Here is a 22,377-nt window from a genome sequence, read left to right on the forward strand (position 1 = left end):
GGACAGTAATTCATTTGCTCTTCACAAAGGCCACATGAAGAAGGTACTCTTATTATCCCCATTGTACATTCGAGAAACTGAGTCTTAGGATAGACCACTTCCCAATCTTACAGAGCAAGTAGGTGATGGAGCCAAGAGTTAGACAGCCTGTTGTCAGAGCCACTGAAAGGTCCTGATTGAATTTGGGTCCCTCTAATGGAGAGTACTCAATGAACACTGATAACATAATAGAGCATTGAATTAGGAGTCCGTCCTTACAATGGGAGCTGTAAATAGCAGAATGTGAGCTGCCTTCAGTTCTGCCTCATTCCTTCTATGTGATCTGCACAAGAACCAAACTGACTTCATCTCTACCTCACAGGACTATTATAAAGATTGAATTTCATAACATGTGTCAAAGTATGATGCTTACCATATGAGCTGTGAGCATTTGTTGCTTTCCTATAAACAATCAGTGTCCTGCCCTCATCCTGCTACTCACTAGCTAACTGAAATGGCCCAACTGACCTTGTGAATTGGTATTTCTAAGCTTTGGCTTTTTAAACATGGAATGACACTATTGATACAAGGCCAGCTTCTCACCTTGCTTCCTACCAACCTGATTGTCCAAGTTGTAGAGCCTTAATGAGCTGAGCCCCTGGGTGCCCCGAGGATGCACAAATACCAAATGAACAGAAAGCATTTATTATTACGGTAATTGTGCTAAGATACCCTCTCCAGAGAGCTGTGAGCACTTTACAGACACAGTTCATTCATTCTCATAAGCAGACCCAGATGGACCACCCTGGGGGACCATCTGGCTGGGTCGAATGTGCCAAGTCAGCCTGGGAGAGATGGAGCAACTTAGGCTCACTAGGGTAGGGGCAGAATCCTACAACTCATGCATTCCACCCCTGCCCAGCCTGACACAGATCATGTTGTCTTTGAGAAGAAGCAACTCCTTCAGCCCTGTTGTCCTTGAAGACCAGTTCTCAGCCTATATCAAGTTGATGGGAAAGGTTTTAATAAGACACAGCAAACCCCTACAGCTGTCCCTTGCAGCAAAACCCTCATGGCAGAGGTTCTTAAGGTACAGTCCCAGAACCAGCACCAATGTAATTTGCATAATTAAAAATGCAAATTATCAAGCTCTATCCTAGATCTACTGAATCGGAAACTCCGGGGGTGTTAAGAAGCATGACTTTGATGCATGCTAAAGTTTGAGAACTACTTTCTTAGAGTAAATCCCAGTTATAGTTGCAAAGGTTATCTGTGCCTCCTGAAAGGCACTTTCTTCAGATGGAAAGAGCTAGATCGGCAGCTGCTTATTTACTGAGCAGTCAATATTCCCAGGCTGGAGAGTCCCCACCTAATATGTCTCTATCATTTCATTTTACTGCCCAAGTATTCCCTGCATCTTAGGAGTGGATGGGACCATACAGCCAGTTATTTTATAATTAAAAAGAAGTGAAAGGAGACAGACTTTCCAAATTCTTTGCTTGAGGACACAAAGTTGGAGCTAAATCTCCCCTATGTCCTCTATGAAAGGGACCAAGGTCTCAACTACAGACTGCCCCCAGCAGCTCAGAGTATGAGCCCTGCCACTTCCTGACCATTCACACCACACCCCATCCAAACCAAAGGATGGCATTTAGTGGTCCTGTGCAGTGTTCCTCCAAGTGCTCATGGAAATGAGTTGGTTCACCTCCTCCATCAGCCCAGTAGCCCACCTGGAAAACCAGATTCTAGGCAGAAAGAGGGTGTCAGAGTTTCAGAGGAATGGCCAGGATCTCTCTCCTCAGGCAGGGCCAGAGACCCCACTCTTAGAATGTTCTAGGAGAAGCCCTGAACTGGCAGCCAGGAGACCACGGTTCTAGTTCCTCTCTACCTCTTACCATCCATGTGACCTTGAGCCAGTTTCCTCATCTATAAATGGGGGTGACAGTTCCATGTCATAGGGTTGTTTTCAGTATTAACTGAAATCATGTACCTTGAACTTCAAAAAATGGAGACTGCTATGCAAATAAAGATCTTTATTATTCTGAGTCGCTGCTCTTTAAAGAAGACAAGTGAGGTCAGGAAAGCAGATGGAGACCACATCTGACCATTGGGTAAGGATTTATGAGTGAAACTGTCCCACTGATTGGAATGAAGACCCAGGAAGCGTGCTGCAGTGTGCATGGCAGCTCTGGGGACTGCCTGGCTGGTCAGCTGTCCGTGCTTCATTCTTCTCCTCCTCCCAGTTCAGAGCCTCTGACAGATGGACCCAGGAATTGCTTCCTGGTTCAGCCAGTGAAATGGACGCAGTGAATAATCTACAGTTTACCCCTGAGCCAGTAAATCCAAACTCTTCTGCATTGTGTCATGCCGGGATCACAATAAATCTGGCATAAGACGGGACATAAAACATATCTGTGTTTAGATGATTTGTTAATTTAACTGTCAATGGAAATCAGATGTTGAGATTCACTGTGAAACGAAGTAGCAATTTGTGCCTCTGTCAGAAATACGGGTCTACAGTGTGATTCAGAAACCTCACCCCAGCATGGTGGGCATTTTGGGGATGCTGGTGGCCCTGAGAGATGCCAACAGCTTGGTGGCCCAGGCCTGGGTAAGGTCTGTCTCCCCATCCCCATGGCTGTCCACACTTGGACCAGCCCTGATTCTGCAGGATGCTCTAGGGAGTGGGTCAGGGGTGTGAATGAGCTGTGGATCTCTGAAAATAAAGCAGACTGCATTCAATTGGTACCTTCCTGTGGATCCTTTTTTCCCCCTCTGAAAATAGACGCAATCCTCACCCTTCCTGCTTCCTGGATTGATTGAGAGAAACTAATGAGATAGTGGACATGAAAGGGCTTGGAAGAGTTTTGTGAATAGAAATACAGGTCATGTATTGGAATAGAAACAGGGTGAATTGGGGTCCTCAGAATGTAAGCATCAGCCTAGGAAGGAAAAAGAAGGACTGACTCACTCATGCTTCTTTTAGAGAAATTTACTTCCTTTTTTTGATTGTAAAAGTTATGTATGTCCATTATAGGACACAGAAATTCAGAAAGGTTTAGAAAAGAGAGCTCAAAGCATTCATAATCCTCTCCCTTAGAGATAACTATGGTTAACAATTTGACATACATTCCTTCTAGTTTTCCTTTCTGTGTATGTAAATGGATTTTGCTATGCTGTTCCAGCAGTCTTAGATACAAGTGCATTGGGCTTGTTTGGTTGGTTGGTTGGTTTTCTTTTTAGTTAATTTATTATGAAAATTTTCTCATGTTAATAAGGGTTCTTCAAAAACACCCTTGTGTGATACAGGGGTACAAGCTTTTATTACTGTTTCCCTGTCTGTGGGGATCTTGTTTGTTGGTTTTTGCTTTCATGGTATTATAATCTGCTCTGAGTTTTTTTAGATCTAAGTGTCTGATAACTCTATTTCCTCAAGGAAGTTTCCTAAAAGTGGAACTTTGGGGTTCAAAGGTCTTAAATACAAAGTTTTTAAGGTTCTTAAAACATACTGCCAAACTTTTCTAGAAAAGTTCTCCCAGTTCACCTTCTCACCAGCAGTATGTAAGAGTCCCTAACTCACTACATCCTTGCTAGGACTGAGTATTATTTTTATTTATTTATTTATTTATTTATTTAAATTAAGACAGGGTCTCACACTCAGTCACCCAGGCTGGATTGCAGTGCTGAGATCACAACTCACTACAGCCTCGACCTTCTGAGGAGAACTCCAAAGCTCAGGTGATCCTCCCACCTCAGCCTCCCAGGTAGCTGGGACTACAGACGTGTGCCACCATGCCCAGCTAATTTTTTTGTATTTTTAGTAGAGACAAGGTTTTACTATGTTGCCCAGGTTGGTCTCAAACTCCTAGGCACAAGAGATCTGCCCGCCTAGGGCTTCCAAAGTGCTGGGATTACAGGTGTGAGCCACTGCGCCCGGCCTGGGTATTATTTTCAAGTCTTTGCTAATTTGATGAAGCTATTTTGTGCAAAAGCTATTTCAGTTTCTGCCATTAAAAGTAAAAATAATGGCAAAAACCAAAATAGCTTTTGCACCAACCTAATAAAATGTTTGAATCTGACCATCACTTGACACAGCTCATACTAAAGTCACACAGACAAGTCACTATTCCCTGAGCATGGCATCATCTGTTCCTGGAGTTCCCTTATCTTGTCTCCTTTGTTTAGAATTCTTACCCACTCTTTGAGGATAACTCAAGTGTTGTCTCTTTCCTAGAGCCTTCTTTTGCCCCCTGGCTGGACACTCCTTCTCTGTGTGCCTATCATTCAGACATCCCAGTTATCTATTTCTGAGCAACAAATACTCCAGAGCATAGTAGCAAAAACAACAACCATTTTATCATTTTTCACAATTGTGTGGGACAAGAATTTGAGCAGGTAACTTTTTCATGCCACATGGCATTGACAGGTCATGCATTGGATTCAGCTGGCAGATCAAGAGGTGTGTGGGCTCCAGGATGGCTTTGCTTGCATGTCTGCTGCCTTGAAAATGATGGCAGGAGGGCTGAGCTCAACTGGGACTATCGCCAGAGTGCCTACACCTGACCTCTCTAGCATGGTAGCCTTGAGGGAGTCAAACTTCTTACATGCATGCCCCAGGCTCCAAGGCCAAATGTATCCATGACCAAGGAGGACACTGCACAGTCTTTATGATCTAGCCTCAAAAGTTACATGGTGGCTTCCATCATATGCTATTAGTCCAAGCAGTCATGAGCCTGCCCGACTCATGAGAAGAATACCAAAATCTCCATCTCTCCATAATCCTCTCGAGAGGATTTTTAAAGAATTTGCAGTTAAGTTTTGAAACAGCCAAAACACACACCTATTTTAGCACTTATTGTATTTTTATTATTAATTGCCAAAATATCTGTCCTAGTATACAGGATGGCCTCAAGATTGTAAACCACATTTTCTTCGTTGTCTACTATTTATTGAATACCTACTATGTAGCAGACACTTGTGCCCCTGTCACTTGACCAGTCAGTCCAAGACCTGTGGACATGAATGTTTCCTCTAGGTGTCCTCCGAGATTTTTCCCATCAAGTCTTGTCTTCTCACCTTTTTTCCCTAAATGAAATTGTAGACTCTGCTTAGTAGCTCTTCACTCTAGAGAATATAGTACCTGGCAGAATCCCCCTGGGTGTTTGAGAAAGACTTGTAAAAGTGGAAATGGAGTCCTGTGTACCTGGGGACCTGCCAGTCTGAAGCAGCCCTTTGTGCCATCTGCCTGAACTTCATAGCAAGATTGAGGGCTGAGAGGATTCTAGCTGAGCTGAGAGTCTCCCCATATGCTTTCCAAATTGTCATCCACATGTATCACCATTACCAGACCCTCCCCCAACACCTTCTTCCTGCACATGGAAACTCATCTCCATTGTTCCCTGCTGCTGGCTGAGACCTTGAACCACAGAGCAGGGAGAAACATCCCTCAGAGCTCACCTGGTCCAACCCCATCATTTCATAAATAAGCGGACTGAGGCTGAGGGGCTAATGCCAGGTTTAAGATCACTCAGGTGGCCTGGTGCAGTGGCTCATGCCTATCATCTCAACACTTTGGGAGGCTAAAGCAGGAGGATTGCTTGAGCCCAGGAGTTCAAGATCAGACTGGGCAAAATAGGGAGACCCCATCTCTAAATTTTTTTTTTTTTACTTAGCCAGATGCAGTGACACACACCTGTGATCCAGGCTACTTGGGAGACTGAGATGGGAGGATCACTTGAGCCCAGGAGGCTGAAGCTGCTGTGAGCCATGATCGTGCCACTGCACTCCAGCCTGGATGACAGAATGAGACCCTGTCTCAAAAAAAAAAAAAAAAAATTAAAAAATTTCAAAAAAAAATCGGCCAGGCACGGTGGCTCATGCCTGTCATCTCAGCCCTTTGGGAGGCCAAGGTGGGTGGATCACGAGGTCAGGAGATCGAGACCATCCTGGCTAACACGGTGAAACCCCATCTCTACTAAAAAAAATAAGAAAAATTAGCTGGGCATGGTGGCAGGAGTCTGTAGTCCCAGCTACTCGGGAGGCTGAGGCAGGAGAATGGCATGAACCCAGGAGGCGGAGCTGGCAGTGGGCCGAGATCACTCCACTGCACTCCAGCCTGGGCAACAGAGCGAGACTCCATATCAAAAAAAAAAAAAAAGATCACTCAGCACACAGCCGTGTCGGGTTAGCTCAGAGGCTTCGTCACTGCCAGGGCACTGTAGTTCCAGCTATATCCAGTGCCTCACACACTGGTAGATTCCACTGGAAACCAAACAGAAGGGGGATTTAAAAAGAAGAAAGAGAAGAGCCTGAACTCTGCATGGGGCCTCAGCCACAGGCTTTTCTCAGTAGGCCACACTGACTTCCCCCTGTCCTGCAGTCTTCATTAGGGCTTATTTTCAAGGCCAGGATAATCAGTCATCTTTCAAATTGCTCTAAAATATAACATAAAATTTACCATCTTAACCATATCTATGTGTGCAGTTTCAGTAATGTTTAAGTATATTCAACATTACTGTGCAACCAATTTTCAGAACTTTTTTAACTTCCCAAACTGAAATTTCATACCCATTAAACAGCTCCCTATTCCTCCCTCTCCCCAGCCCCTGTAACCACCATTCTACCTGCTGTCTCTATGGATTTCACTACACAAGGTACCTCATATAAGTGAAATGGCACATTTGTCTTTTTGAAACTGGCTTATTTCACTTAGCATAGTGTCTTCAAGGTTCATCCATGTGGAAGCATGTGTTAGAATTTCTTTCCTTTTCAAAGCTGAATCGAGGAACAACTATATTGTTTTCCATATCAGCCACACCATTCTACATTCCCACCAACACACACAAGGGTTCAAATTTCTCTATATCTTTGCCAACACTTGTTATTTTCTATTTCTATTTTTTTATAGTAACCATACTAAATCAGTCATCTTCTTGTATATTTCGGTCATATTCATTGAAGGAATCAAGTGAAAGATAACACATACAAAAAATGCCCAATACATAGTAGGCTGAATATTATTTTCGTTGTTGTTATTTATCCTTCCTGCCTGCCTGTCATCCAGTTTTCCTTCTTCATTAGGTTTCTCCCAATCTTGTGGTTCTGAGAAGTTCAGACCCTCACATGAGAGGCTTAGAAAAGAACTAAAAACTAAAAAATACAAAGAGGTTCTTGACTCCTAGCCATAGCAAGTGATCTTGATCTTTTCATAGGGGACTCTACCCGTTTCCAGGTTTCTTTGCCTGAACTGTACCTATCAAATTTGATAACACCAGACCTTCTTACATTTCCTCCAAGGACACCCTGCTTCCTCTTGCCCCTAGCTGGAAGAATGGCCCATCCACTGCACACTGCTAGCTTGGAGTCTGTTTTGCACTTGGCTTTGTGCCTAGAATGGGAAGCACTTTTTTTTGAGAGATGGAGTCTTGCTCTGTTGTCCAGGCTGGAATGCAAAAGCACAATCATAGCTCACTGCAGACTCAACCTCCTGCAGTGAAGGCTAAAGCGATCCTCCCTCCTTAGCCTTCCAAGTAGCTAATACTACAGGCACATGCCACTGGGCCCAGCTGGGAAGCCCTTGCTGACTGTCTCCCAGCCTCTCGCTACTCACTGTGAATCACCCATCACTCTCCTCCACGAATGGTGGCTCCCAGCAGCCCATGCCAGTTGCAATTTCATCAGCTTCCCAGTCCATGCCCCATTGCAGGTATGAGTGGGCAGCCATCATCCTGAATGGAGTTGGCAGCACTGAGCAAGGTCTTTAGACACAGAGAAGGACATGATCACTACAAGGAGCCTTCTACATGGTTTGCTTTTTATGTGAACAAATGCCAGCTTTGTACACACATAGCCACAGGAGTTGGGGCTATGTGGAAGTCCTCTGAAATACTAATTTTATATTATGAACAAAGCGTAAGCCCTGCTTCTGAATCCATTACCCAAAATTATTTATTAAAAAGCATTATTCACTTATTCTTTCAAGAAACTTTTATTGAGATTCCCAGGTGCTAGGTGTTGCTCTAGGCACTGGGGATTCAGCAGTGAAACACACACTAAGTTCTCCATCCCCTGAGTGCTAGTCAGGCAGACAGACTACCAACAACACTAATAAGAAAGGTGTATATTGCTCAGTTATACAGGTAGCAAGGAAAGGAGAGACGATGTATCTGTGATTTGGATTAGAGGCCAAGGCAGAGATTTTAGATAAAGCCACCAGGGAAGGCCTTGCTGAGAAGGTAACATTTCAGTAAAGATGGAGGTGTGGAAGCCTCTTATGGGTTTATCATGTGTAAATGTCAGATGGTTAATATTAAAAATGAAATCTTAATCATTTTCTAGCACTAGGTGGTTTACAAAGTACTTTCCATAATTATCTCATTTGGCCCCAACAACCCCTGATGGAGGAGGCATTTTTGCCTGGCTCATGGGGACAAACCCTGAATGCCGATATTCAGGTTCCTGGACCTTATCTTAGTGCCTCCTTGGTACATTATTCCTCGGAAAACACTGAATGTTCTAGCCTTTTGAGAGACTTGAATCCTATTCCCAAATCCCAGCCACCCTCCATGGGTCCCCAAGACACTGGCTTGCTTGCTCAGGCCCTGTCTCCTGCCTGTTGTGCACATTCTTCTCTGGCACTCCACTGGCTTGCACTCTACAGTCCTCCCTCTTGCTCATTTCTGGGGCTTCTAAAATGGCCTTTTCCACCCTGGTGGGGCTAGCATATTGATTAAGAGCGTGAGCTTCTGAACCAGACAGACATAAAACTCTAGCTCTGCCAATGCTTATGACCTCGGGAATGATCTTACAAATATTTGGATTCCAGTTTCCTTCTCAGTAAAATGAGGGAGCAATTACTTTATAGAGTTACTGTAAGAGCCAAATAAAATAATGCTCATACAGCCTTGAGTACAGGACCTAGAACACTGTAAGTACTCAATCAATGGTGAGGGTGGAAGCTATTGCTATGATGATTGACAGTGGCATCAGCACCCGGTGGCTATCCTGTCTCTTTAGCAAGTAGCCAGCCCTTCTACTGTGGCTACCGTGGATCTCATGGGGGCAGGATTACCTCCTGTGTATCTTTAAGAGGGCTGAATCCACCTGGCTCCCTTAATTGGAGGTGTCTCAAGGGGCCACTACCCATGATCAGGTGCTCCTGTCTTTATTCCTCCAGCCTGAATGAGCCCTCCTTGCCTTTGCTCTCATTCCAAGCAGCTTTCTCTGCTGCAGAATCTAAAGCCTGGTCCCTGCAAGAGTCTCAGTAGTAGCTATAATTTGTTTGTGATTACTACTAATTCTCCAAGGTACAGTTGAAATTGCATTGTTTACTGAACAAACAAGAAGAGAAAATGACATATTTTACGGGGAGGTATGGTGTAGAATGGTTAAATGCAACCACTTTGCAGGGAGATTAATGGCAAAATATACACAGAGGTCATTTATAATATTACAAATGAAATTATTGGTGTGTGTTTTCAACAAAGCAATGAAGATAAATGTCGAATAGGAAAACCTTAGAAAAGGATCACACAACAAAATAAAGGGGCTATGGAGACTACAAAAGAATAAGAACATTTTTAATTCCTTCGGAGAACTCGACCACAAAAACGAAACGCACTCTGCCTTCCTGCAGGTGGCCTACAGGAATCTTGGCGGTTCTCAGTAAATCTATACGGAGACTGACTTTGTCCTAGGATTTGGAAGTTGGAAACCAGCCCTCACAGGCTCTGTCATGTCAGACAGCCCTGGTCCCACCCTAGTGCCATCCTTTATGTTGTCCTCTCTCACCATCACCTCGGTCCCCCTGCCAGTCCTATCAGGGTCTCCTTCGTATCCACTCACCTCCCTCCATCTCCATGTCACCAGCCTCATTCAAGCTGCCTTCGTGACTTGCTTGGTCGGTTACAACAGCCGCCTGCCAAGTGGTTTGCCCACTTCCATTTTCTCTCCATCCATTCTTCCCGAATCACTCAGAATGATCTTTCTAAAGACTTAGATTTTTTTCAGTTTCTTGTCTAAACTCCTTAAATAAGGTCCATGCTCCTTGCCACGGCCCACAGGGTCCTGCCTGGATGGGCCTTGGCCTCCCTCCGCAGCCACCCCTCATAACCCTCTGTGACCATCTGTGACCCTCTTGAGCCGTACTGGCCTCAGCTCTGCTTCTAGATCAGGAACATCCTTTCACACCCCCAGCCTTGCAGTTTCCGCTCCTCCACAGCCTTTTTCATGGCTGATTCTCTCTCATCCTTCACTATCAGCTCATATATCACCTCCACAGAGAAGGCACATCACTTATTTTATTTTATTTTTTTTTGAGATAGAGTCTCGCTCTGTCACCCAGGCTAGAGAGCAGTGGCGTGATCTGAGTTCACTGCAACCTCTGCCTCCTGGGTTCAAGCTATTCTCCTGCCTCAGCCTCACAAGTAGCTGGGACTACAGGTACATGCCACCACATCTGGCTAATTATTGTATTTTTAGTAGATACGGGGTTTCGCCATATTGGGCAGGCTGGTCTTGAACTCCCCACCTCAGGTGATCCGCCTGCCTCAGCCTCCCAAAGTGCTGAGATTACAGGCATGAGCCACCACACCTGCCATGTTGCTCTTTCTTCACCACTGTCACCCCAGTGCTGGGCACATTGTAGAAGCTCAAAGATTGAAATGGAGACTGGGGAAAGTGAGTGCAATTTCTGCAGTGCAACCCAAAGGAATTAGTAATTCCTAGCAGAATGCAAGGAAACCCCACCTCACGACATTCTTCTACTGAAACTCGGTGATCTGGTTTGTATTATTTGACTATATACGTTAGTAGTTGCTATGTGACAGGCACTCTTGAGGAGATTGAATAAGTGACATGGACTCCCTGCCTCAAGGAATTTAGAATTTAGTGGGAGAAGCTGGCAATGCAGATATCAACACACAATAAAGTGAGGCAAGGCACAGCCAAAGGTATGCATCAGCACCCCAGAGGGAGATGCATGTCTTTCTTCAAGAGAGAAGAGCAAGCAGTTGGGGAAAGTGGCATCCGAATTAGCAGGAATTGTTGAGATCAAGATGATTCTAGACAACGGAACAAAGTTACACAAAGGCTGTAAGGAACTGCACATCCCGATGTTTAGCTAAAGATGTGAAGGGACATGGCAGAGCTGGGATTTGGACTGAATGCTACAGAAACCAGCAAAGGTTTATGGTAGGATTAGGACCAAAAAGGAGCTGACCTCAGAAAGCTGACTGTGGTGGTGAGGTGACTCCGGAGACAACTAATGCTGAAAACCCATCATTGCAAGTATAATTTTTCATAGCTATTATTTATGTTGGAAATGACTCTTGCATTTGTTTCAGTTATTGTTTTGCTGAAAGGATCTAACAGAGCCTTATCTCTACTGTGTGACATGAGGACGCCCAAAGGTTCTCTCTGTCCCAAGATCTGGCCTCTGTAACCCCCTCACTGACCCCCTTCCCATCCACCCTCCATAGCTGGTCCTCTCAAAGTCCTTAGGATAGTCTCTGAAATTAGCCCATAATAAGAACCCATGTATTCTGTTATATCCACATGATTTCATTCATCCTCACATAAATCTTGTAAATTAGGCAGCATCCCCAATTTATAGAAAACTGCAAGCTATGTCAGCATTCACCCCACTAGCTAGTAGAAGATGGGGGCTGGAGCCTAGTATTATTTTCTCTATACCTTAGGCGGCTCATCAACACAAACTGAACAAAGTGGGTCCTTGGGCCTGCAAGAGTATTCACAGACATGGAAACTAGGGGTGAAAGGCGCTCTTGAGAATACTGGACCAAGGAGGAAATCCTTGCAATGAGACAGTGGGGGTGGTGAGAAGTGCTGGAGGTCTTGGAATTCCTCTGCGAGGAGAAGGAACTAAAGATCCATTTCTCAGGCACCAGAGGTTCTCAGACTTGGCTGTACTCAATTATCACCCAGAGAGCCTGTGGCACCTGCTTTTTCCAGGCTCCCCACCCAGATCCTCTGATTCTATAGGACTGAAGTCAGGCCCAGGAAGCTCCTGCGTGGTTCTGATATAGGCGTGTGTGGACACACCATTAACGCAACAGCCTAAGCCCATGGCAACTATGAATGGCTGGCTTTAGAGGGTTTACAAACAAGGAAACTGAGGCCCAGAGAGAAAGAGACTTGTCATGGTCCCAGAGGGCTGGTGGCAAGGCTAGGCCTCAAACTAACTCTCCCACTTCCCGGAATCGTGATTTCTTACCCAGCCCACCAGCAGCCATCCATAGCAAGACCCGCTCCTCACTGATTTACATTTTGAGTCGTAGAAACCCAAGATGCCAGCTCTTTAATGAGGTTGCCCACACTACAATCGAGGAGGCCCAAAGCCCTCAGCAGGACTGGTCTCTGCCAGGCTTAATTTACACAGTTCTCAGGCCTTCCAATACCCCCATTAACGTCAGAAAGGAATCTGCAGCTGTTAGTCTGTGGACTCGACTACATTCTCATCATGTCACCATCCATTTTCATGTCTTGAGGCTGTTGAGAGCCTGATTTTCCAGATCATGGCCCAGTCCCCTAGACTCCAGCTCCAGCCCCAGGATTGACCTGAGTCCCCTAGACACCAGGTTCCCCCACGTGTCGTCTCCCCTCACTTTAGTTAAAGAGCAAGACCCCCTTCTCACCGAAGCAGCTCTCAAATTCCCTCCTTTAACGAGTGTCATTAGTTAGGCAAGAGCAAGCAGGTGGGAGATGGCCAGAAAGCTGATAGAAATGTGCCTTTTTAAAATGACATATAAATCACCCTAATTAAAAATTAAGTGCCCTAAAATGTGGCATTTGTTTAAAAAAAGAAATTTGAGTTAGGAGAGTTGTGTAGGTTTTGTAGCATCAAATCTCTAAAACACGATTGAAGGAGCGGAGGATGCGTGGGTTTCTGTTTCGAATGCATAATTAGGGAAGAGGCATCATTCTCAGTGAGCGAACCCAATAAATCACCTGTGGTGTAGAACAGGAATTCATGTAACCTGACCTGGGCCACGTGTGTCTCCAGTGCAAATCTGAACTAATTTCTACTATATCCAGAGAGGAGATAAATGGGCAAACAAATGTGGCCTGCTGCTTCAGGAGAGATGTTCCAGGAGGCAAGTGACAGATGACTGAGACAGGAAATCCCACTGAGAGGCAAGTTTGCTGGGTGTGTGGCTTTGGAAAGATGCCCCGGAGGGGAGAAGGCTTCAGGGGAGAGTCATTAACAACAGCCAGCATTAATAAAGTCGACACTAACTCTGTCCGATCAACCTCATAAACATGCAGCCACCAACAGCTACTGCCCAGAACAGGACATCAGAGAAGGAAGGGGCCTTGGAGACAGGATTTGAGATCAACAGTGAAGATAGTAAAGGTGAAGAACCCATCCCTGACACAGAGGCATCTCAGCCCAAGATCTCCAGGCCTCCAAGGAAATGATACTCAACCATATGCCCCTGAGAATTGCCTGAGGAACAGTTTGTTGTTGTTGTTGTTTGTTTGTTTGTTTTTTGAGACAGTCTCACTTTGTCACCAGGCTGTAGTGCAATGGCATGATCTCGGCTCACTGCAACCTCCGCCTCCCAGGTTCAAGGGATCTCCCGCCTCAGCCTCCCAAGTAGCTGTGATTACAGGTGCCCACCATCACGCCCAGCTAATTTTTGTATTTTTAGTAGAGATGGGGTTTCACTATGTTGGTCAGGCTGGTCTTGAACTCCTGACCACAAGCAATCCACCTACCTCAGCCCACCAAAGTGCTGCGATTACAGGTGTAAGCCACGGCACCCAGAACTTTTAAAACCACCAGTGCCAAGAGTCTGTCCTCCAGAGATACTGATTTCATTGGCCTGAACATCAAAAATATTCCTTACTTCCCAAGTGACTCCCATGGGCAGTCAGGGAGCCTCTCCTAGAAGACAATTTAACCTGAGTCATGGGAGAGGAACTCGAGCTCGGATCATCTGACCAGGTCTTGGGCCCCTATCTGTGGTTTACTAGCTGTGAGACCACTTGCAAAGTACCCAGTAAGTCACTGGTTACCTTTTGTAGTTCTTTGTTGTCTAAAAATCATTTCTCTGTGCATTGTGTAGGCTCTCACATCCTCAGTCTTCTGATTAATCAAATGAGCATATTACTAACGGTCCTTCCAGTTTTTATGAGATTCAAATGAAGGGTAAAGAAAACACATTGTAAGCTATTAAAATGCTATATAAAGGTAACCCCCTGTGATTTACATTGTTAGTCTGGGGGAAGTGCCATTTCAAAGGCTAATATGTAAATTCCCATAGAAAGGACCCTTACTAATAAAAGATCCCCAAGCACCGACTCTTCCCAGAGTGGCTTGATCTCAGATCTCCCTTACTTTTGCCTATTAGGGCATTTAGGTGTTTCAGTGGTTACCAGGAACCACATGGGCAGAAGGCATCAGAAGTGTCGATGGGAAACAGGAGCTGGCTTTTCACGTCTAAGCCACTGCCCTTCCTCATTGCTCTGCAGGCTGTGGCCAGCCGGGGCCTCAGGGTACTCTACACCGCAGGCCAGAACAATCATTTTATAACCACAGAGAAGATGCTGTTTGGGAACTCAGGCCCTTGATTAAAATCATTCACCAAGGATACATTCCTTCTTGGAATTTATGGGCCCCATAAAAAACAGAACTTGAGAAGACAGAGCGTTGTTTTTTGTTGTGCTTTTGTTGTGCCTCGTTAGTTTGGGGTTTGGGCTGGCAGTAGAGATCACAGTACCAGGCGTCCATCTAATTGACTCTTCTGCAAACATAAAGCTCCCTGTGGGACAGAGAAGGCTGTGCCAGGGAGCCTGGAAATCTCCATTCGGGGAGGGAGACTGGGCGGAGTTGGTAGCAGTGCTGAAAACGTAGGCACCTCTGGGCTGCTGCTGTGCTTCCACCCAGGAAGACAGGTCCTGGGGACAAAATCCAGGGCATCAGAGAGTGGAAGCCACACTGGCTTCTGCTCCTGGACCTCCTCCTTTGTCGAGGTGTGTGGGTGAAGGGCAGGGATGCTGACAGCCTGACCTTCCATGCCCACCATTACCACTCCTTGGAGGCCACATAAAGAATAGAGAACAAGGGATCTAAATCCATGGGTTTCCATCAATCCCTCAGCCAGCCACTAACCACTCGGAGCTTTGGTATTCTCAACTATCAAATGGACATAATGAGACCTTCCCCAGCTAATACACAGGATCAGTTCAATTCCCAAATAGGGAGAATTTAGATCTTTATACCAGACACTGTCTGAGGCTCTTGAAGGTGAGACTTGACACCTCCCTTCAAGTCACTTGCAGCTGGATGAGGAAGTCAGGCATACAAGCCATAGTAATGATATGTAGCAGTATCTACCACATTAATTGTAAGAAGTAATGTACCCAAGGGAAAGGGACATTCGTGGAGGGGAGAATCCATGAAAATGGCACAGATGAGGTGGTGAGATCTAGATCCCCAGGGCCGAAAGAGGAAGAGTTGGTGGAAGGTGTCCCCAGAGGAGAGGGGAAGCCAAAGATTCCAAAGGATAACCCACATGTGACCTACTGATCCCACATGGAACAAACTCAGTAAGCATCCATACAGAAGAGGAAATCACCAAGGAAAATATGAATAGGGAGGCATCACATGAAAATTTCAGGCTGGGTGCAGTGGCTCGCACCTGTAATCCCAGCACTTCAGGAGGCTGAGGCAGGAGGATCGCTTGAGATCAGGAATTCGAGACCAGCCTGAGCAACATGGTGAAACCCCATCTCTACAAAAAAAAGGCAGCCAGGCATGGTGCTGCACACCGCTATTCCCAGCTATTTAAAAGGCTGAGGTGGAAGAATCACCCGAGGTCGGGAAGGTCAAGGCTAGGACGAGCCAAGGTTGCACCATGACGCTCCAACCTAGGTGACAGAGACCCTGTCTCAGAAAATTTAAAATGCCTGTTTATCAAAATACATTATAAACAGAATGAAAATATACATAAAATACTGGGAAAAATTGTCACGCATATAATAAATAGTTTTGCATCCTTATTAATGACCTCATACAACTCAGTATGAAAACAGGAAGAACCTAATCTATACATTGGCAATTCCCTAAAAAAATAAATTTGGAAAGAAAAAAAAAGCTAGTAATGTGAGAAAAAATTCAACCTCAAGGCTGGGCACAATGGCTTATGCCTGTATTTGAGAGGCCAAGGTGGGCGGATCACTTGAAGCCAGGAGTTCAAGACCAGCCTGGCCAACATGGCGAAACCCCGTCTCTACTAAAAATACAAAAATTAGCCAGGCATGGTGGCAGGCACCTGTAATCCTAGCTGCCTGGGAGGCTGAGGCAGGAGAATCACTTCAACCCAGGAGGCGGAGGTTGCAGTGAGCTGAGATTGCGCCACGGCACTCCAGCCTAGGCCACAGAGTGAGACTCTGCCTCAAAAAAAAAAAAAAAAAAAAAAAAAAATCCAACTTCACTGGCTATCAAAGAAATCCAAAATAAAACAGCAGAGGGAAGGGATACCTTTAGTTAAAAATAAAAATTCTGGTAAAACTCAGGGTTGGCCAGGAGGTAGTATGAGGGATGTGCATGTATGAACACAGCTGGTGAAGAGTGTAAATTGGATTAACTTCTAGAAAGCAATTTGGCAATCTGTATTAAGAGCCTTTAAAATGTTTATACCTTTTGATTCAGTAATTCCACTTCTGGGAATCTATCCTATGAAAATAATCTGCAGTGCAGGCAAAGGTTTACGCTCAAAGATATTCTTCAAAGCGTTATCATAAACAGACTAGCAGCCCAATCATTGAATAAAGTTTAAATAAATGATGGGACATATTGCACAATATTGTAGCCATTAAAAAGGATTTTTATGGGAAAATTTTAAAACCTTTGGAAAAGCTTGTGATACAACCTAAATTATTTTAAGGCCTATATGTATGACACAACTATACATACTTATAAAGCATGAGCAGAAGAAACTAAACCAAAGAGAAATCTACCAAGATGTTTAAAATGGTGGCCTCTGGATGGTGGGATTCTGGGCATTTTCTTTGTTTCTTTTGACCCTGCTTTTGAACTTCAGACAATTGGATTCTGTTTTTAGAGTGAAGGAAAGTAAAAGAAGCTGTAAGACCTCTTTGAGGAATGACAGGTGATTGGTGTGTGAAACACCCATGCACATTGGGACATAAGGTGTGGATGAAACAGACACAGCCTAGATTTGTTCAGGAGGTTGAGGGAGACCTCATAGTTTTTTTTTTTTTTTTTTTTTTTGAGATGGAGTCTCACTCTGTCTCCTAGGCTGGAGTACAATGGTGCGGTCTTGGCTCACTGCAACCTCCGCCTCCCTGGTTCAAGCGGTTCTCCTGCCTCAGTCTCCAAAGTAGCTGGGACTACGGGCACGTGCCATCACACCCGGCTAATTTTTGTATTTTTAGTAGAGACAGGGTTTCACCATGTTAGCCTGGATGGTCTTGATCTCCTGACCTTGTGATCTGCCCACCTCAGCCTCCCAAAGTCCTGGGATTACAGGTGTGAGCTACCACGCCTGGCTGATTTTTAAGTTCACTTATGTTTTCTGTGGCAGGGCTGGGAGTGAGGGTAATAAGGTCTTAACTATATTTAATGGTCTCCTGTGGTAAGGCATAAGGAAAAGTGATTTGGAAACAAAATCACCAAGCAAATGTGAGAACTTTTCTTGTTATCCTAAATACCTGCGCCTTGAAAGAGGGGCAAAGAGGACACTGGCCTTCCCCATTTTCTCCTACTAAGTAGAAGAATAGAACTCCCTGTCCTGGTTGTTACAAGTTTAGTGAGCAAGCAGGTGCTGCTTCTGGGGTGCTCTCGACTCCTGGGACGCAGCCCCGTCAGCTCCCCAGGCAAGGGGGCGTCTCCTCCCACTGTTTTAGGGAGACCACACCTTCCGTAGGACCAGCACCAGTGTGTGCAGAAAGCGTTTTACCTTCTAGCTTCCAAGAGGACATGAATGATAGGTAAAGAATTGATGCCCAAAATTAAAGCTGCAAAATGAATTTGACGTTTTACATCCTAAAATGAGCATTGTATCTCATTCTCCTGTTCCCTCTGTACTTTGATCCTGTGTGTTTGTCTGAGAATATGGCCTCCATACAGTGGGGGATTGATTCCAGGATCCCCAAATCTGCACAGGCTCAGTCAGCCCTGTCAAACCCAAAAATATTGTATTTTCCATCCGTGTTGGGTGAGATCCATGTATAAGTGGGTCCAAACCTGTATTGTTCAAGGGTAATTTTTTGTTGTGCATTTTCCTGCACTTAGAATCTAGAAGTTATTTGGGGAAACCTTGCTTAGGCTATCTTGAGGCCCAGGAATGAATGGAGTGGTGTTTTTCCTTCTGTGTGAGTAAGAAAAAGGTAGAGATGAATAGTCCAGGGGACCACAAAGATCTAGTCACAAAAACAAATTAGAGCACTGAGAAGTGGATGTAAATCTACTCTGGGCTCCCAGTGATGGGAGCCTCGGCTGTCTGGGATTTCAGCGGGAGTCGGGTTTCGATGGAGTGTTCATTCTCTATTGCTGCTGTAAAAACTACCACGAATGTAATAGAGCAACATGAATTTGTTCTTTTACAGTTCTGGAGGGCAGAAGTATGAAATTAGTTTCACTGGACCAAAGTCATGTCAGGCAGGCCAGGTTCCTCCTGGAGGCTTTAGGAGAATCGCTTCCTTGACTTTTCCAGCTTTCAGAGGCTGCCAGCACCCTTTGGCTTGTGACCGCTTCCTCCCACTACTCCAAACGCTTGCTTCCACCCTCATAGTCCCCTACTTCTTACTTTGACTGTCTTGTCTGGTGATCACATTGCCCATACCCCCCAACCCTAGATATTCCAGGTTAATATCTCCAGCTAAAGATTCTTAATCACGTCAGCAAAGCCTCTTTTACCACATAGGTAACATTTTCACGGGCCCCAGGGATTCAGATGTGTCTATCTGGGGGTCTGCTATTCAGCCTACTGAAGATAGGTAACCTAATGTGCAGGCTATTCATGAACGCTCCTAGGGGCCAGGCACTGGCTAGGCCTGGGGGGAACGCCAAGCTCACACAACTTGATGGAGATGATGGGATCGTGCACAAGCGTTCTGGAGGCAGGTTGCATGGAAGCAGCAGCTCCCCAAATGGAGGTGGGGAGGAAGGTGTGAGGATTGTGGCAGGCAGTGTCTGTGAGCTGGACCTGGACGGACAGCAGGATTTCAATCAGCAGAGTATGGGGTGCATCATCACACAACCATCACATGACCATGTTCATCGCCCTCTGGGAGCCTGCAGCACAGAGTCCATGAGGAGAGGCAGAGGGAGAGGCAAAGCAATTTAGGCCCAGATCACAGGGACCTTGAAGAGCAGGTGAAAGGGCTCAGATATGATTCCCTGGAAGGAGGTGGGATCTGTTTTCCCATTATTAGTATTTGCAGAGAATGCCCTGTAGGAGGCAGGGTGGACAATGCTGGGTGACCATGTGCTGTCATCTGACAAACTCTGCCTTATCTGGACTACCCTAGAAAAGAGGGCACAAGGCCACCTCCAGCATCTCCTTCCGTGAGATGGAGAGGGCACCTTTACAGTCAGAGAGTCTGGGTGTGAATCCCACATACCAGGTGTGGGGCCTGAGATAAGTCACTGAACCTCTCCGACCTCAGTTTTCCCACTTAGGAAATGGACATCATTAAGACCTGTCTAGTTTCCTCACAGGGCCGGATGTGCTAAAGTAGATGGAGAAATTCCAGAAGTAAACAAGCTGGGCTTCATGTTAGTTTCGGTGCTATTGGGAAGAGTCCTTTGAACCAGGAAATCATGGAATTTTAGGTATTAAAGATCACCTAACCTGGAGAGTACCGCATCAGAATCAGTTGAGTTTGATTTGCAGCCAGAGTTGGAAAGTCCCCACCCCCATGTGAGGCTCAGAGAGGCTGGGGGACTTAGCCAAGTGGGGTCCTAGTTCATCTTCCCCCACTGCCCTGAGCACTGAGATGGGCTTAGCACCAGCTATGACCAGGATAGAGCTAGAAAACAAGGCAGAGAGTAAGGCAGGCTCACTCGGGGTGTTGACCCAGGTGAGCCCTACCTGCTCATCTCCACAGGGGCCAGAGTCTCCCCATCTGACACCAGCCAAGAACTGAGTAGCAGGAGGCACCAGCCAGGCCTTGTGAGGTGGTCCACAGGCAAAGCCCTCCATTTGGTCAGGGAGGCTAAGCCAGACCAGCCTTCTCCTTCCTGTTGTCTGAATCTCTGGGGCCTGCAAAGATGTGAGTGGTCACAGGTTAATTTCATTATCAAAATGCATTGTTCTTAATCCAGAAACTGATAACTCTGTATGTTCATTATAAACTGCCCCCATCCCTTCCCCCTCTGGATAAAATTAATTATCTAAGAATTTCAGACTAGAGCAAACCTTAGCAATCTAATAGAAATCCCTCCTTTGATAGAGGAGGGGACAGGGGCCACACAGAGAAGGGACATGCTCAGCCTCATACAGCCAGGCAGGAGGATCCAAGTCCAGATCTGAGGCCCAGGCTTGCATGATGGTGTTCTTTGCATTCCAGAACAGAAAGTGCTGCATCTTTCTAATATCTTCTCAATAAGTCACTCCAGTGGTAGAACCTGGGGTCAAGAACATGGGGGACATGCACTAGACCAGATCCACCTCTTGGTACCCCAAATTTGACCTTGAGGGTGGAGCTATCTGTGCAGGTGAGACTCCACCTGGAGGCCATCCACTTGGCACACTAAAGTCATGGGTTTGAGGACCCCCGAGGAGGAATGTCGTGGAGGGAACATGGACCACTCTGCTGCTCACCTTCCTAGAAAGTGAGATACCCCAGCAAACCATGGATGAGCGTGAGGGGTTTTGACCCCTCTCCCTGCTGATGTTGGCCCTGGGTGTGGCCAGATGGAGATGCAGATGTCTCAGTCAGGCCTTGGAATGTGAATGGCAGGGCAGGATAATGCTGTCCCTGCAGCCTGCCCATGGGACCAACCCGTCAGGCCAGCTGGTGCCTGGGGCCATGCAAACTTACCATGGTTGTGTGTCTATGTGCTCTCCAGGAACATCCCCAGGCTCCAAGATGGCCCTGCAGAGCTCCTTCACTTGTTGGAATGGGACAGTCCTCCAGCTTGGGCAGGCCTGTGACTTCCACCAGGACTGTGCCCAGGGAGAAGATGAGAGCCAGATGTGCCGTGAGTAGATGGGGCTACCCCACCCTGCCTGAGCCCAGCCCATGCTCATAACCCCGTTGTCCCCATTATCCCAGGCATGAGAGCATGGACAGCCTTCCTGATATCCAGTGACACTTGTGACTCCTCTCATGGCAAAGCCACACAGTCTTCAAGAGGCAGAGCTAAGATTTGTGGTCTAGAAATAGCCTGGTCCGTAGTCATATAAGTCAAGAACCAAACAAGATCTTGTAAGTGATGCTGTCAGCATCCTCAAGGCACAGAGAAAATGTGCAGGATAAAGCCCAGCTCTAATGTGACATTGGAAGTCCATGCCCAGACTTCCCTCGCCTTCCAAGTCCCATTCCCCACCTGCCCCTCATCCTCTCCCTCCTCCATGCACCCCAGCTCCGGCCGTATGGAACCACCTTACAGATCCTTCATTCCTCCATGGCTTTGCTCACATGGTCTCCCCTTTCCTTTCTCGAGTCACATCTACTTCAAGACTCTCCCTGAGTCAATTCTTTCAGAAAGCCTCCCTGGCCGTCCCCCACAAGTACCACTGGTTCTTCTCCCTCTGGATCCTTCCCCCACAATCCAGTGGATCCATCCAAATATCATCATTGCCATTACTTTTTATGAATAGTTTTGAGATACAATTCACATACAATTCACCCACTTCAAGTGTACAATTCCCTGTTTTCCATATAGTCACAGGGTTGTTCAACCGTCATCACAATTTTATTTTAGAACATTTTTATCACCCCAAAAAGGAACCTGTAGTATCTCTCCCCATTTTGCTCCAAACCCCCTGCCATTAGCCTGAACCAACCACTAATCTTTGTTTCTATAGATTTGCCTATTCTGGGCATTTAACATCCTACGAGGGGCCCACTTTCTCCATATCTTTGCCAACATGTCATATTATCTGTCTTTTTAATTTTAGCCATCCTAGTGGGCATGCATCCATTATGTTTTATGGAGGTGATTTCCATGTCTCTCTTCCTCTCTGTGGGTGGTTTGAGTCTGGTCATCTTTCCCATAGCAATACCTCTCATGATTCCTGGCACAGCGTCTGTGCTTACTGACTCTTCATTGATGAGAGGAAAGAATGAGTTGGGAAACTTGGACTCCATAGGGGAAAACAAATTGCCGAGGCCCCACTGGCAGTCGGGGCGGAGTAGACTCCCAGCTGGTGCTCCTGCACTTGAACATGGTGCTCCCCGCAG

The 22,377-nt window shown here is 46.0% G+C and overlaps 1 protein-coding gene across 1 annotated transcript in view; it reads left to right on the forward strand.

The window, feature by feature from the left end:
* The window catches only part of ALK (ALK receptor tyrosine kinase), a 738,088-nt gene that overhangs the window by 580,003 nt on the left and 135,708 nt on the right, over window positions 1–22,377 (forward strand). The window contains exon 6 of the mRNA XM_019021235.4: window positions 21,041–21,172. Coding sequence (XP_018876780.4) covers window positions 21,041–21,172 — 132 coding nt within the window. The remainder of the gene's footprint in view (window positions 1–21,040; window positions 21,173–22,377) is intronic.

Source organism: Gorilla gorilla, chromosome 12 (genome assembly GCF_029281585.2).
Source record: "Gorilla gorilla gorilla isolate KB3781 chromosome 12, NHGRI_mGorGor1-v2.1_pri, whole genome shotgun sequence".
In the NCBI taxonomy this organism is placed as follows: Eukaryota; Metazoa; Chordata; class Mammalia; order Primates; family Hominidae; genus Gorilla; species Gorilla gorilla.